This window comes from Pelodiscus sinensis, chromosome 3 (assembly GCF_049634645.1).
Source record: "Pelodiscus sinensis isolate JC-2024 chromosome 3, ASM4963464v1, whole genome shotgun sequence".
In the NCBI taxonomy this organism is placed as follows: domain Eukaryota; kingdom Metazoa; phylum Chordata; order Testudines; family Trionychidae; genus Pelodiscus; species Pelodiscus sinensis.
Genome location: NC_134713.1, coordinates 3,798,388 through 3,811,410, shown reverse-complemented (window position 1 = coordinate 3,811,410; position 13,023 = coordinate 3,798,388). Strand labels below are relative to the sequence as shown.

Below are 13,023 nucleotides of genomic sequence, written 5' to 3'. Positions count from 1 at the left end.
ATTTTGTACATCAGGAAGGGGGGCTAGGGAAGGGTAAGTGGAAGGAGGTGAGGGAGGAATGGGGCACGAGCCCCCGATGGGGAGGACTGGGCTGGCTCTGCAGGCTTCTGGGGGTGGAAGCTCTCCTGCAGCCCCCCAATTGCCCCCTCTCCCCGGATGGCAGCCTGCGGCAAGTGCAGCCAGGCTGATGGCCGAGTGCTCTGATGTGCCCAGTGTGGGCACTCCGGGCACTCCAAGCCAGGACTGGTTTTCAAGCGGGGCACCCCTGAGAATTGTCTGTCCGGGGTGGGGGTCGGGACCCTTTAAGCACAGCCCTCGGCTAGCCTGAGACAGCAGCTCCACGCTCTAAGTTCTCCTCTGATGCCCTGCCGGCACTGCTTCCGGCCATCCTTAAGCCCTGTTCAGGGTCCACTCAATGTGGACATGCTAGTTCGAATTAGCAAAACGCTAATTCGAACTAGTTTTTAGTTCTAGACGCGTTAGTTCGAATTAGCTTAGTTCGAATTAACTAATTCAAACTAAGTTAGTTCGAACTAACTCTGTAGTGTAGACATACCCTGAGTGCAGTAACTGGTGTTCTTTGAGACGTCTGTCCCTGTCAGTTCTCTACTTCTGTGTGGCTCTGTCCTGTTCCTTTGATTGTAGGTATTCCCCTTTCATCTATCGTATGTGCCATACACATCCTCATGCCCCGCATCAAGGTTATATGGGGCTGCCTGGGCCTTCGCTACTGCAGTGCCCCACAATAGAGACTCTGAAACACAGGGGAAGGAGGGCACCCTATGGGATAGACATCTCGAAGAATTCCAGTTACTGCACAAGGCATGTCGCTTCGCCTCCTTCTTCGCACAAACCCTACAAACAGATGATAAACCTAAAAATGAGTAGTCCCGTGGCACCTTAGGGTGTGTCTAGACTACAGGGTTTTGTCGATAAAAGTGGACTTTTGTCGACAAAACTATACCTGCGTCTACATTGCTGCTGAATTCTGTCGACATAACGTCAACAGAACTCAGCAGTTTTGTCAATGGCGGTAAACTCATGCTACGAAAAATAACACCTTTTGTCGACAGAGTTCTATCGACAGAAGGCGTTATTGCATCTACACTGTCCTTTGCATCTACACTGTCATGTCGACAAAGTGGCTTGCTTTGTCGACAGAACTGGATGTAGTCTAGACGCTTTGTCGACAGAAGCGTTGTCGATAGCATCTGTCGACAAAACTTCTGTCGACAAAAGCCTGTAGTTTAGATGTACCCTTAGAGACTAACAAATATATATAAATAGGATCATGAGCATTCGTGGGCAAAACTCACTTCTTCCGATGAGATGAGATGATCTTCTGAAACAGCCACTAGTTTGCTAGACCATCCAGAAGAGCATTGTGAGGTTTCATTCCTTCCTCCTGGTCTATACTATGAACTCAGCGTTGGTGTAACTATGTAACTCAGGAGTGTGGAACGTCCATACCCTTGAGCAATGCATTTATATTGACTGAACTCCTGGTGTAGACCACACTGGGCTGACATTAGGACTTCTAGCTATTGCCTCTTGAGGAGGTGGATATCCCCCACTCAGCGGAGATAGCCTCTTTGCTAAGCACTACTGCAGCGCTGTAACTGTAGACAAGTCCTTAGTGTTTTATATCAAGGATGAATAGTGCTATAGAAGTACAAGGTATTATCTGAGGGAAGATATTGCTCAGTATTTTCAGCAGCAGTCAGGCCTGGAGCATGCTCCATCAGAAATGGTTTAGATCAACTCATCAAAACACACAAGTTAGAGTCGTACAGGGCCCGGAGCACATGCAGTACGGCTGCTTTTAATGTGTGCACTGAATCATACACACACTGATGCCATTTTTATTAAAAGCCACAAAATGCTTGGAACCAATTAATACTCTGCTGACTTTATTAATGTCTCGGCTTGGAAAATGAAAAGATTTTAATAGAATCGTTTTTAAAGCTTTTTGCTGGCACATTTTTAAAGTGGCCTCAACCTCTAAATTTCCATTTGTTTAACCAAGATATAGCCACTGGGCTTATTACAAATATTGGCAGGATGCAGCCCTCACAGAATCATAGGATTGGAAGACACCTCAGGAGTCATCAAGTCCAACCCCCTGTCCAAAGCAGGACCAATCCCAACTCAATCATCCCAGCCAGGGCTTTGTCAAGCCAGGACTTAAAAACCTCTAGGGATGGAGATTCCACCCCCTCCCTAAGGAACCCATCCCATGGCTTCCCCACCCACCTAGGGAATTAGTTTTTCCTAATATCTAACCTAGACCTCCCCCACTGCAACTTGAGACCATTGATCCTTGTTCTGTTATCTGCCACCACTGAGAACAGCCTCTCTCCATCCTCTTTGGTACCCCCCCCCTGCAGGGAGTTGGAGGCTGCTATCAAATTCCCCTCTCACTTTTCTCTTCTGCAGACTAAATAAGCCCAAATCCCTCAGCCTCTCATAGGTCATGTGCTCCAGCACCCGTATCATTTTGGTTGCTCTCTGCTGGACCCTCTCCAATGTGTCCACATCCTTTCTGTAACGGGAGCCCCAGAATTGGATGCAATACTGCAGATGTGGCCTCACCAGAGCCAAATAAAGAGAAACAATCACTTCCCTAGATCTGCTGGCAATGCTCCTCCTAATGCACCCCAATCTGCCGTTGGCCTTCGTGGCTACAAGGACGCACTGTTCACTCATACCCAGCTTCTCACCCACTGTAATCCCCAGGTCCTTTTCTGCAGAACTGCTACCTAGCCAGTCGGTCCCCAGCCTGTAACAATGCTTGGGATTCTTCCGTCCCAAGGGCAGGACTCTGCACTTGTCCTTGTTGAACTGCATCAGATTTCTTTTGGTCCAGTCTTTCAGTTTGTCTAGGTCACTCTGGTCATCCTGCAAGCTTGAAAAGTCATAGGTGGCAACACTACCTGGCAGAGAATTGAAGAGTGATGGTAGAATTTAGTGCTTGATACCAATGGGATCATAACAGGGGTGGGGAATTTCAGGCCTGGGGGACAGAAGGGGCCCCTGGTTTGCCTGGTTCCGACCCCCAAGGCTCCAGGCTCCCCTCAGCACTGGGGAGCCTGTGCTGGCCCTCCAGCCCCCACCCCCACAGTCTTCCCATGGGGCTGGAGCATACAAAATCTACCAGCCTGGACCCCCTAGGCGCTGGTGTGCGAGGGGAATGTGAGGGAGTGTCTTTCTCCTTCTTGGTCGGGGGCCACATCAGTGAGGGTTTTGTTTTGTTTTGTTTTTCTTTTGCTTCTCACTTGTGTGCAGCCCCCGACTGATTTTTCTGTGGGTCAGCAGCCCCCGACCCAAAAAAAGTTCCCCACCGCTGAATTATAGAGACTTCTCCCCAAGGCTGTGAAGGCTAGGACTATAACAGAGTTTAAAGAGAAGCTAGGTAAATTCATGGAGGTTAGGTCCATAAAAGGCTATTAGCCAGGGGATAAAATGGTGTCCTTGGCCTCTGTTTGTCAGAGGCTGGAGATGGATGGCACGAGACAAATTGCTTGATCATTGAATTCGGTCCACCCCTCCGGGGCACTTGGCGCTGGCCACTGTGGGCTGGATGGACCTTTGGTCTGACCCAGTACGGCCGTTCTTATGTTCTAAGCAGGAGCAGTAGCAGTACCTTTCTGGAAAGGTAAACAAAAATGAGGAGAAAATCTAAAGGAACCGCAAATATCAAACAAAGGGGAATTGTTCCTGCTCACTAGAACCTTGCCACAGCCTTCAGCTGTGACCCGGACTCTAGCTCATCGTCGCAAATGCCAGGATTGCCGCAGCTACTGCGCTCTTCACATTAGAAGAGCCAAGTGCGGGGAGCTGCGATGGCCGCCTGTACAGTCTGCGACCACGGTGTGGAGTGTCACAAGTACCTCAAGGAGTGTCAGAGCTGAGGGAGAAGGGCAGGCTGCATTTCCGCCCTCGCTCTGCCTCGGAATCCAGCTGAAGAGGTGGATAAGAGCCAGGCTGGCAGAGGTTGCTAGGTGCTGCACCGAATCATGGCAACCTTTGGGGGCTCTGCCGTGCCCCCCTCCCTAGCCACCATCACCCACTTTTGAGGTGGCCCTGGTGAGCATAGGGGGATATGGCCTTAGGCTTTCGTTTGGACCTCTCTCCAGTAGACTCTGTGGCTACAGACTAGCACAGCTACCCCTCTGACAATGATACTTCTTGGCGACAGTATCTCTCTGGGAGCTGTTTAGAGCAGAATCTTAATCCGTCTAGAGCTGTATTAGCTGCACTGAAGTCAGTGGAACATTGCTGATTTACACCAGGTAAAGATCTGGCCCCATGTCCCCACACATCTTCCCTTGTGACATTACAGTTTCTGTACCAACACTGTAAAATCGTAAGGAAATGTTTGCACAGTTTGAAAGCAAACCATTTAAGGGGAAGCTTGGCAGAGCGCAGAAAAGAAAAGTGTCTCATATTTCTGACGACAATGTTGGTATCTTTCACTAATGACCGAAGTTGCAGTGTAACGAACGGTCCTCGGGTTTCCGCATTATTTCACTTGTAGTCCTTGAATAGCCTGTTCGTAATTGTAAAAAAGAAAAACGATGTGCGTGCCCTCTTGTGGTAGAAGATTGAACCAGACAGATTTTCTAATCAAGGAAATCAGGTGGTTGATGGAAACCTCCCACGTGGAAATCTGCTACCAGAGAGTTACATCCAGTACTGGTATAGCACTCAGGGCGTGATGTAGCATCACATGCATTTACAGGGCTAGATAAATTAATGATCGTGATGATCAAAGTTTGTGCTAAGTTTTCTGGAGTGGAGGCAGTTTTAAAAGTTTTTTCTTCAGGACATCTCAGTGCAAGAAACTAAACAAACTCATGCTTTCTAAAGTAGGTTCTGCTTGGTTCCTCTGCTGTGTGAGGCAGACTGTCAGTTATTTGTTGCAGGGTCTGTGGGGAAATATAAATTCTGCTTTCTCTATTGTGTGCTCCCAACTCTGACAGGTTAGTGTTTCTACTTCCCCGGAGAGTGCGCCTTTTTAGTGTTTGAAATGTTATCACCCAGAGAAGCACAGTTCAGATGTAGCAGCCGGTTCCCTGTGAGAACCTGCCTTTTAGCCCTCCTGCGTTCCAACAGACGTTGACTGGAGCAGAAAGCAAGGAAGGGACCGGTGCAGTGTCTCATGCTGAGCCAGCAGGTTAGCTGCAATTATCCCCTCGGATCCTCCTCATTCCCCCGAGTTTAGAATTTTAGGATGGGGAATTGGGATTCCTGTGTTTTAGTAGCACTGATTTCTCGTGGCATCCCGGGGGGGGGGGGGGGGGACTTGTTTGGGTCGGGGGCCACTGAACCACAGAAAAATCAGTCACTTTGCAAAAGTGAGAAGCAAAAATAAATAAATAATAATACAAACACACCTCACTGACATGGCCCCGGCTGAGAAGCAGAAAGACACTCCCCCACATTCCCCTCGCACGTCAGAGCCTAGAGGGCCTGAGTTAGTAGATTGTATGGGGGAAAAGCCCCTAGGCAGCGCTTTACTGCACTAATCAAGGGGAGCAGCAGTGTGCGGAGCCAGGCAGAGCCTGTGGGTCGGATTCAGCGGGCAGAGGGAGGGGCATGGAGCTGAAGCCCCAAGCGTTGGGGGCTGGATCCAGGCAAGCCTGGAGCCAGATCAAAAGGAAGGTTTTCTTCACACAGTGCACAGTCAACCTGTGGAACTCCTTGCCAGGGGATGTTGGGAAGGCCAGGGCTATAACAGGGTTCAAAAAAGAACTAGATGAGTTCATGAAGGATAGGTCCATCAATGGCCATTAGCCAGGATGGGCAGGGGTACAAAACCTGAAATGTTCCTAGGCTCCATTTATCAGAAGCTGGGAATGGGTAACGGAATATATTAGACAGGATTCTGAGCTAGCTGAACCATGGATCTGACCCAGTATGGCCATTCTTATCTTGGAAACAAGCCAGTCCTTTTTGCTGAGCAGTTTGCCTTGATGCTGTCTGGTGACAACAGGTTTTATGAGCAGGTTTCATGAGCTTGTCTGGTGAGATAAGTATTTGGCCATATGTTCTTCCAGGGCTTGATTCTGGAGGAATGTCAGGCCATTCTTACACCTGTCTTATATTGGTGTAACTTCATTTTCCTCCATATAGTTACTCCTGTACTACCCCAGATTGAAGTCCTCATCCTGCACCATTATGGTCACCGTGAGCTTTGCTATTGACTTCAGTGAGCATACGGTTAAGTCATAAATCAGAGGAGAATTGGGTCCAAAGCATCAGCTCTTGCCTATTTGCTTAGAAGAGAAAAATGGGATAGAAAAAACTTCATGGCAGTTTAATAGTAAAAAGAAAAACTTTAAGCTTTTAGGAGTCCTTGAGGAAGTTCAGATTTATCTAGGAGCTGAACAATTCCAAGTCTAATTTCAAATATCCATCCACCCACCCACCCACCGCCCCGGTCTGTGCGCCATGGTCTTCTCTTCCAGCTGTGCACACTTCCGACAGGAGCTGGACTTTGCCCTGAAATGCCTTTCTGAGCCTAATGGAGTTGTGAGCCTTGAGGGAAGACACTCCAGAGCATCTGTAAATGGAACCCAGATGTAGCTCTTAACTTGTTTCAGTGCTTGGTCTTCGAATATCTGGGGTCCCTCTGTATTTTCCACATTAATCAAACTACAGGCAGTCCCCGGGTTACATGGATCCGACTTACATCGGATCCCTACTTACAAACGGGGTGAGGCAACCCTGCATAGCTGCTTCCCCCCAGCAGACCAGGGAGACGCGAAGCTAGCGCCCTCCCCTCCCCCCCAGCAGACCAGGGAGACGCGGAGCGGCTTTTCTCAGCAGACACCTCAGCTTGAGAATAAAGGACAGAGGGAAGTGAGGTGTGGGAGAATAAAACTGAGCTCTGGAGAAATGTTTGGCTAGTTTCCCCTACAATATGTACCAGTTCCGACTTACATACAAATTCAACTTAAGAACAAACCTACAGTCCCTATCTTGTACGTAACCCGGGGACTGCCTGTAATTGTTTTGAGGGCCATTTTATTCACCAGTAAATAACACCTGTGAGTTAACGGCATTCTCCAGAACAGTGCCACAGCTTTACGTATTTCTGCCTTTAGAGGCTTCCAGGGCTACGTCGACACTAGCAGCTTCTTGCACACGAACTGTTTTGCGGAAGAGTTGAGCAAAAAGTCTTCCACAAGAGCGCATCTAGACTGGCATGTGCTTTTGCACAAGAGATGTGCTTTTGTGCAAGAGCATCCATGGCAGTGTAGACGCTCACTTGCACAAGAAAGCTCTGATGGCCATTTTAGCCATAGGAGCTTCTTGCGCAAGAAATTCATGTTGCCTCTCTACTCTGCCCTCTTGTGGAAGAGCTCTTGCGCGAGAGGGCTTATTCCTCATGGGGAGAGGAATAACTCTTCCAGAAGAAGCCCTGTTTTACAATGCTATACTGTAAATTTATTTGCACAAGAACACGCGTGCAGTGTAGTCAGCAGGCAACAGCTGTTCTTGCACAAGAAGCTGCCAGTGTAGACATAGCCCAGATGTATTGTCTGCCACCTTCAGATTTTTATGTCAATTGTGAACACAGTGACTTCTTTGGCTCCGGCTCCTTACAGGCTGAGTCCTGAAAAACGCAATTTGTTCACTGAGATACTGAATGCTCCTTGCTCTTACTGACTGCTAGTGAACTCTAGCTGCCACGTTTGGCACCTGCAACTGAAGACACTCCAAATTAGTGACCGTTCTTTATAAAACAGTGCCAGACTATTTCTGTACCTCAGTTTCCCCTGCTGTGAAATGGGGAGAATGATAGATGATTTAGGGATGTAAGCGAATAGTCGACTATCCAATAAGTATATGCTGATTGGATAATCGACTCGACTAGTCGCTTCCCCCTCCCCCTTGCTGCCTTTATCAGAGAGAGGCAGCAAGGGGGGGAGCAGGAGCCGGAGCTGGGGAGATCCGACTTAAAAGCCAGTTCCTTCCAGCACTGTCTCTGTCGGGGGGTGGAGGGGCGCAGTGGAAAACTGGCGGCTCTTCTGCCTTTGAAATGTAGCAAGAGGAGCTCTTGCTGCATTTCAAAAGCAGAAGCACCATGGGAGCAGGGGACTCAAGCAAGGGACCCGGAAGGGGCTCTTGTACATTTCAAAAGCAAAGCATGTGCGGGAAACATGGGGCCAGTGGGGGACTCAAACAGTCCCCGATTGTCTCCATGCTCCCTGTGGCGATTCTGCCTTTGAAATGTTGCAAGAGCCAGTAGGCAGAGGTGCCCTTATCGACTAATCAAATAGTCAATGCAAATTGCATCAACTTTTCAATTAGTGGATTAATCTAAATGTAACTTCCTTAACTTGATTACCTTTTGGTAAAATGCATTGAAATCAACACATTTGTCTCCGTGTGTTGAAAATCAGTGCGATCCTATCGTACTGCAATCCTAAAATCCCTCCTCCCCTGCAGAGACCCTGCGGGGTGGATATATTGGATTGACTGGACGTTCTCGAGATGCTCCTTTTCAACAGGATCAATGGAATGTTAAGGCCTCAGCGGTGAAATCCAGGTCGCACTAAACTTAGTAGCAAAATTCCTCTTGATTTCGGGGCTAGGATGAGAGGCTGGCCATGCAGCGGACCTCACTGGCGGTTTGGGTCAGACGTGAAAAGCAACTGGCTCTCTCGGGCAGGAAGTCTCCACCAGGCTGAGCCAAAGGATTGGGGCTCTGTTGATGATGGTGACACGTTTGGAGGAGCCGTCCATGGTGCTGGGTTGGACCAGGGACTGGCCATCCAGCCCAGGTTGGCTAAAGGACCCTACTAAGACTATGTCTACACTGCTGGCTTTTGCCGGCAGTGAGTATGCAAATGAAGCACTGATTAGCAATTTGTCATGCTTCATTTGCATAATCTATTTGAGCCGTTTTTACGCAAAAAACAAGCAGTGTGAACGTTTCCTTTTTGCACAAAGCCCCCTTTTTGCACAAGATCCTTATGACTGAGGGATACTGCTTGTTTTTATGCAAAAACCCTTGCGCAAAATCGGCTCAAATAGATTATGCAAATGAAGCATGACAAAATGCTAATCAGCACTTCATTTGCATACTGTCTGCCAGCAAAAGCCGACAGTGTAGACAAAGCCTAGGAGAAATAGGCCTGGGTGGTAATTCGCCTCAGCAGCTCTGTGGAGGAAACTAAGTAAAGAAAATGGTGCCTAGGTCTTTGCAACCCAACCCAGAGATCTGACTGCGTGTCTGTTTTGGCTCAAGTCTGAAAACCACCCAACATGCGAGGGCTTGGGTCAGGTTCAGATTGGCTGTGCTCTAGTGGGGCTCAGCTGAACGTTGAAATTTGGCCCAAGCGGACATCTAGGTAGGGTTTCACCCCAGGACTGTAGCTCCCCCTTCAAGAATTCATCGTTGATAGCCCTCGTTAGAGCTCACTTTTCCCTCTAATTGGAGCAGCAATCTGCACCATGAAGGTGGGATTTTCAAGCACATTCATATGTGGCATGTTAATCGGTGTAGACATTCGAGGGGAGGGTCCAGCCCAGACCTGAACATCTGCCCCACAATTAAACAGACCCATAGTCTAAGCCCCATAAGTCAGCTGCCATGGGCCAGCTGTGCATGTATAATTGCAGTGTAGACGTACCGTAAGAATCTACTTTTGGGTCTTCTCGATGTCACAAGCGCACCCCCTCCCCAAAGAAAGATCCCATTCAACAAGAACATCCCGTTTGAAATGTAACCAGTCAGAAGAAAGATAAAACACACTCACTGCTCGGTGCAGACTCACTCTGATACCTTGAAGTGTTTGCCGCCTGAATAATCTAAAAGCACCGGTAAAGCAGGCTGGCTTTCTAGTCTACCAGATAAAATCAAGGCTGTTCTGTAACTATTGTACAAGTGTCAGTGGAAATCAATGGCACCTCTTGAATATGTCATTTTATTATCAGGTCTGTTTCTCAGCACCCAGAAGCAAACAAACCACTAATGGAATTCTGTATCGTGTCTTAACAGGTACTGACGGAGAAGGGCTTTGGCACCATCACAACAGAAATCCGCGAGGCTCCTGAGTTCTATTACGCTGAAGATTACCATCAACAGTATCTAAACAAGAACCCCAATGGTTATTGTGGACTTGGGGGCACTGGGGTTTCCTGTCCTATTAGGATTCAAAAATAATCTTTGCTCATGCCACTGCACCAACCTTGTGTGATGTTTTTGCTAGAAACGTAGGCTACGTCTACATTGGCAAGATTTTGCGCAAATACTTTTAACGCGAGAGTTTTTGCATTAAAGTATTTGCACAAGAGAGCGTCTACACTGGCATGTGCTTTTGCGAAGAGATGTGCTTTTGCGCAAAGCATCCGTGCCACTGTAGACGCTCTCTTGCGCAAGAAAGCTCCAATGGCCATTTTAACCATCGGGCTTTATTGTGCAAGAAATTCATGTTGCCTGTCTACACTGGCCTCTTGCGCAAGAACATCAGTGTTCTTGCGCAAGAACGCGCGGCCAGTGTAGACAGGCGGCAAGTTTTTGCTCAAAAGTGGCTGCTTTTGCACAAAATCTTGCCAATGTCGACACAGCCTTAGAGTAAAGCACCCAAAAAAAGTAAAAAATCTGTAAAGTTCTACATATTTTAGTTATCAAAAGAACACAATCTAATTGTGCCAGTTCCAATTATTGTGGTAACTGATTTCAAAATACCTGTCAGCAAGTATGTCTGTTAATGACACAGATAACAAAAAGGCTCAGGAAATGTTTTTTGACAAATAGATTCCTTACTAGGCATATTAAAAGAGAATTTGATGTATCTTTGTTGACAGCTAGCATCAGTTTCTGGTAAATTAAATATTTAATTGAAACAAAAGTCATTATACAAAAGTATGCTCTACAAAAGAATTGTAACGATCTGGCCTAAGAGGACTGTAACATCCTCATGTGTGTCTGTCATGTCTTGTCCAAGTTCAAGTTTCTGTGTGTATTTTAAGGTTTTTTTGGGTCATGCCACTGTTGTAGGAGGGGATTAGTGTGCTAGAGGAGTCTAGTTGTAGTATAGTGGGTGGAAGGGAGGGTAGGGCGTATGTGAGGGCAAATGTCTGTGAATATGTGGGTTGGGTTGTGTACATAGTTTGCCAGCCAATATCTCTTCATCTCCAGAGGTGATATGCCCACCCCCATGCCAGGCACAAGTGGGGTTGCTGGGGGGATGCAGTGGCAGGTTGGAGTGGGGGAGGGTGGCAGGTTCAGGCTGGGAGAGAATATAAAATGAAGGGCAGCACCACTAGGATCAGATGCTCTAGGAATGGAGTTTCAGGTGGAGTGTTCTTGTGTGTGCACATACTCTACCCTGGTCTTCCTTCCACATGCTAACTGCCCACTGCACACTACTGTGCAACTCCACTAGCTCACTGACCTCCTCCTGCTACAGCAGTGTGACCCAAAAACCTTACAATACACATAAAAGATGTTATGTGTGCACATAACTCATATCTCTGAAAGAGGCAAACCTGGAAAAAAGGAAGCATTTGGGTTGAAATCCCAGTTTCTGCATGGCAAAAATAAAATTCTGCGGAGAACATTCTATGCAAATTCTGCATTGTGCAGTGTCGCAGCGTTCCAGCAGGAGAATAATATCTGCAGCATCATTGCTCAGAAATGTGTGCACCAGTCAAGGTACAGCATTTTGTGCATTCAGCCTGTGACATTTTTTGATTTCACAGAGTGGTTTCTGAAATTGTGCCTAGTAGCACAGCTAGAAATGCACTTTGGCCAATCTGTGCACTTAAATAGGCATTCGCGCAATCTTGGGCTGGTTAATTTTAGGAGAGATTTTTGAATGTTTGTCCCAGTGCATTTTAATAGGAATAAATAAGGTGTGTGTGATGGAACTACAAGCTGCACTTTACGCTTATTGTCTGATCTGATGAACTTGCTAGATTTAAGCATGAATGGGGCTTTGATCTCTAGAAAGTATTCTAGGAGTTATGTTAATGATACTAGTCGTACTTTGATGTCTTTGCTCGGGATGGGGATCTTAATCTCTGAGTTCCCCATTCACAGCAATATATATGATTACCTGCAGTGCCTATTTCCTGAAACAATTTTAGCAAAAACATTATTTTATAACCTGGGAGATTTATTTCTACTGGGCCAAAAAGTATATAAATATAAGATGATTTAGTTTGGCTTCCAGCACTATGATAAAGCACATCACAGGCATTTTCTGAACTAAAATAGGTGATGGGTTAGATCTGAAAAATGAAGCAAATATAATAAAGGATTACAGCTTGCTAATGAAAAAAATCTGGTGTTCCATCTGTGTTGTTGTGTATGATTGTATGGTGCAGTAGATTGTAGGTTGGCTTTAAAAGCGAATGAATTGTAAAATAATTAGTTATCAATAATTTTGATACCTCAGTGCCTCACCTGAGACAGCAACCCTAGGCTATGTCTATACTGCACGCTTATTAACAGAGTGTGTGTCTACACAGCGAGCCCGTTATTTTGAAATTATTTTGAAATGACAGGCTCCTTATTCCGACTTCTGTAACCCTCATTTCACGAGGAGTGAGGGAAGTCGGAGGAAGGGTGTTCGTCCTTCGACTTCCTGCTGTGTAGACAGCACCTAAAGCCGAGTTAATCAACTTCAACTTCAGCTACGCAATTAAGGTAGCTAAAGTTGCGTAGCTTAATTTGACTTTGTCTTGTGGTGTAGGCGTACCCCAATTGTGTGAGATACTGTACAAATATGTAACAGGGGAGTTTCAGCCCTGATGAGTTTGCAAGAATAGAACAGACCCAGCGAGAGAGATAGAAAGCGTCACTATGTCCGTTTTGCAGATAGGGATTTACGACACAGATAAGTCATTTGCCCAAGGTACGAAAAGGCTGGAATTAGCTCTCTGGAACTCCTAGTGCCCGGTTCTGTGCTCATCTCAGTCCAGTTTCAAAAGCAAGAGGCAACTTCTTTTGTTTCTCATTGCATTTGTGTGGGGGAGGGGAGCAGAGAAGAGGCTGCTCCTGGT

At 46.9% G+C, this 13,023-nt stretch overlaps 1 protein-coding gene across 4 annotated transcripts in view; it reads left to right on the top strand.

Moving 5' to 3' along the window:
- The window catches only part of MSRA (methionine sulfoxide reductase A), a 419,965-nt gene extending 407,664 nt beyond the window's left edge, over positions 1 to 12,301 (top strand). For all 4 annotated transcript variants that reach the window (XM_075923252.1, XM_075923251.1, XM_075923250.1 and 1 more), the window contains one exon: positions 10,013 to 12,301. In XM_075923252.1, coding sequence (XP_075779367.1) covers positions 10,013 to 10,177 — 165 coding nt within the window. In that variant the 3' untranslated portion in view covers positions 10,178 to 12,301. The remainder of the gene's footprint in view (positions 1 to 10,012) is intronic.
- Positions 12,302 to 13,023: the final 722 nt, after the last annotated feature.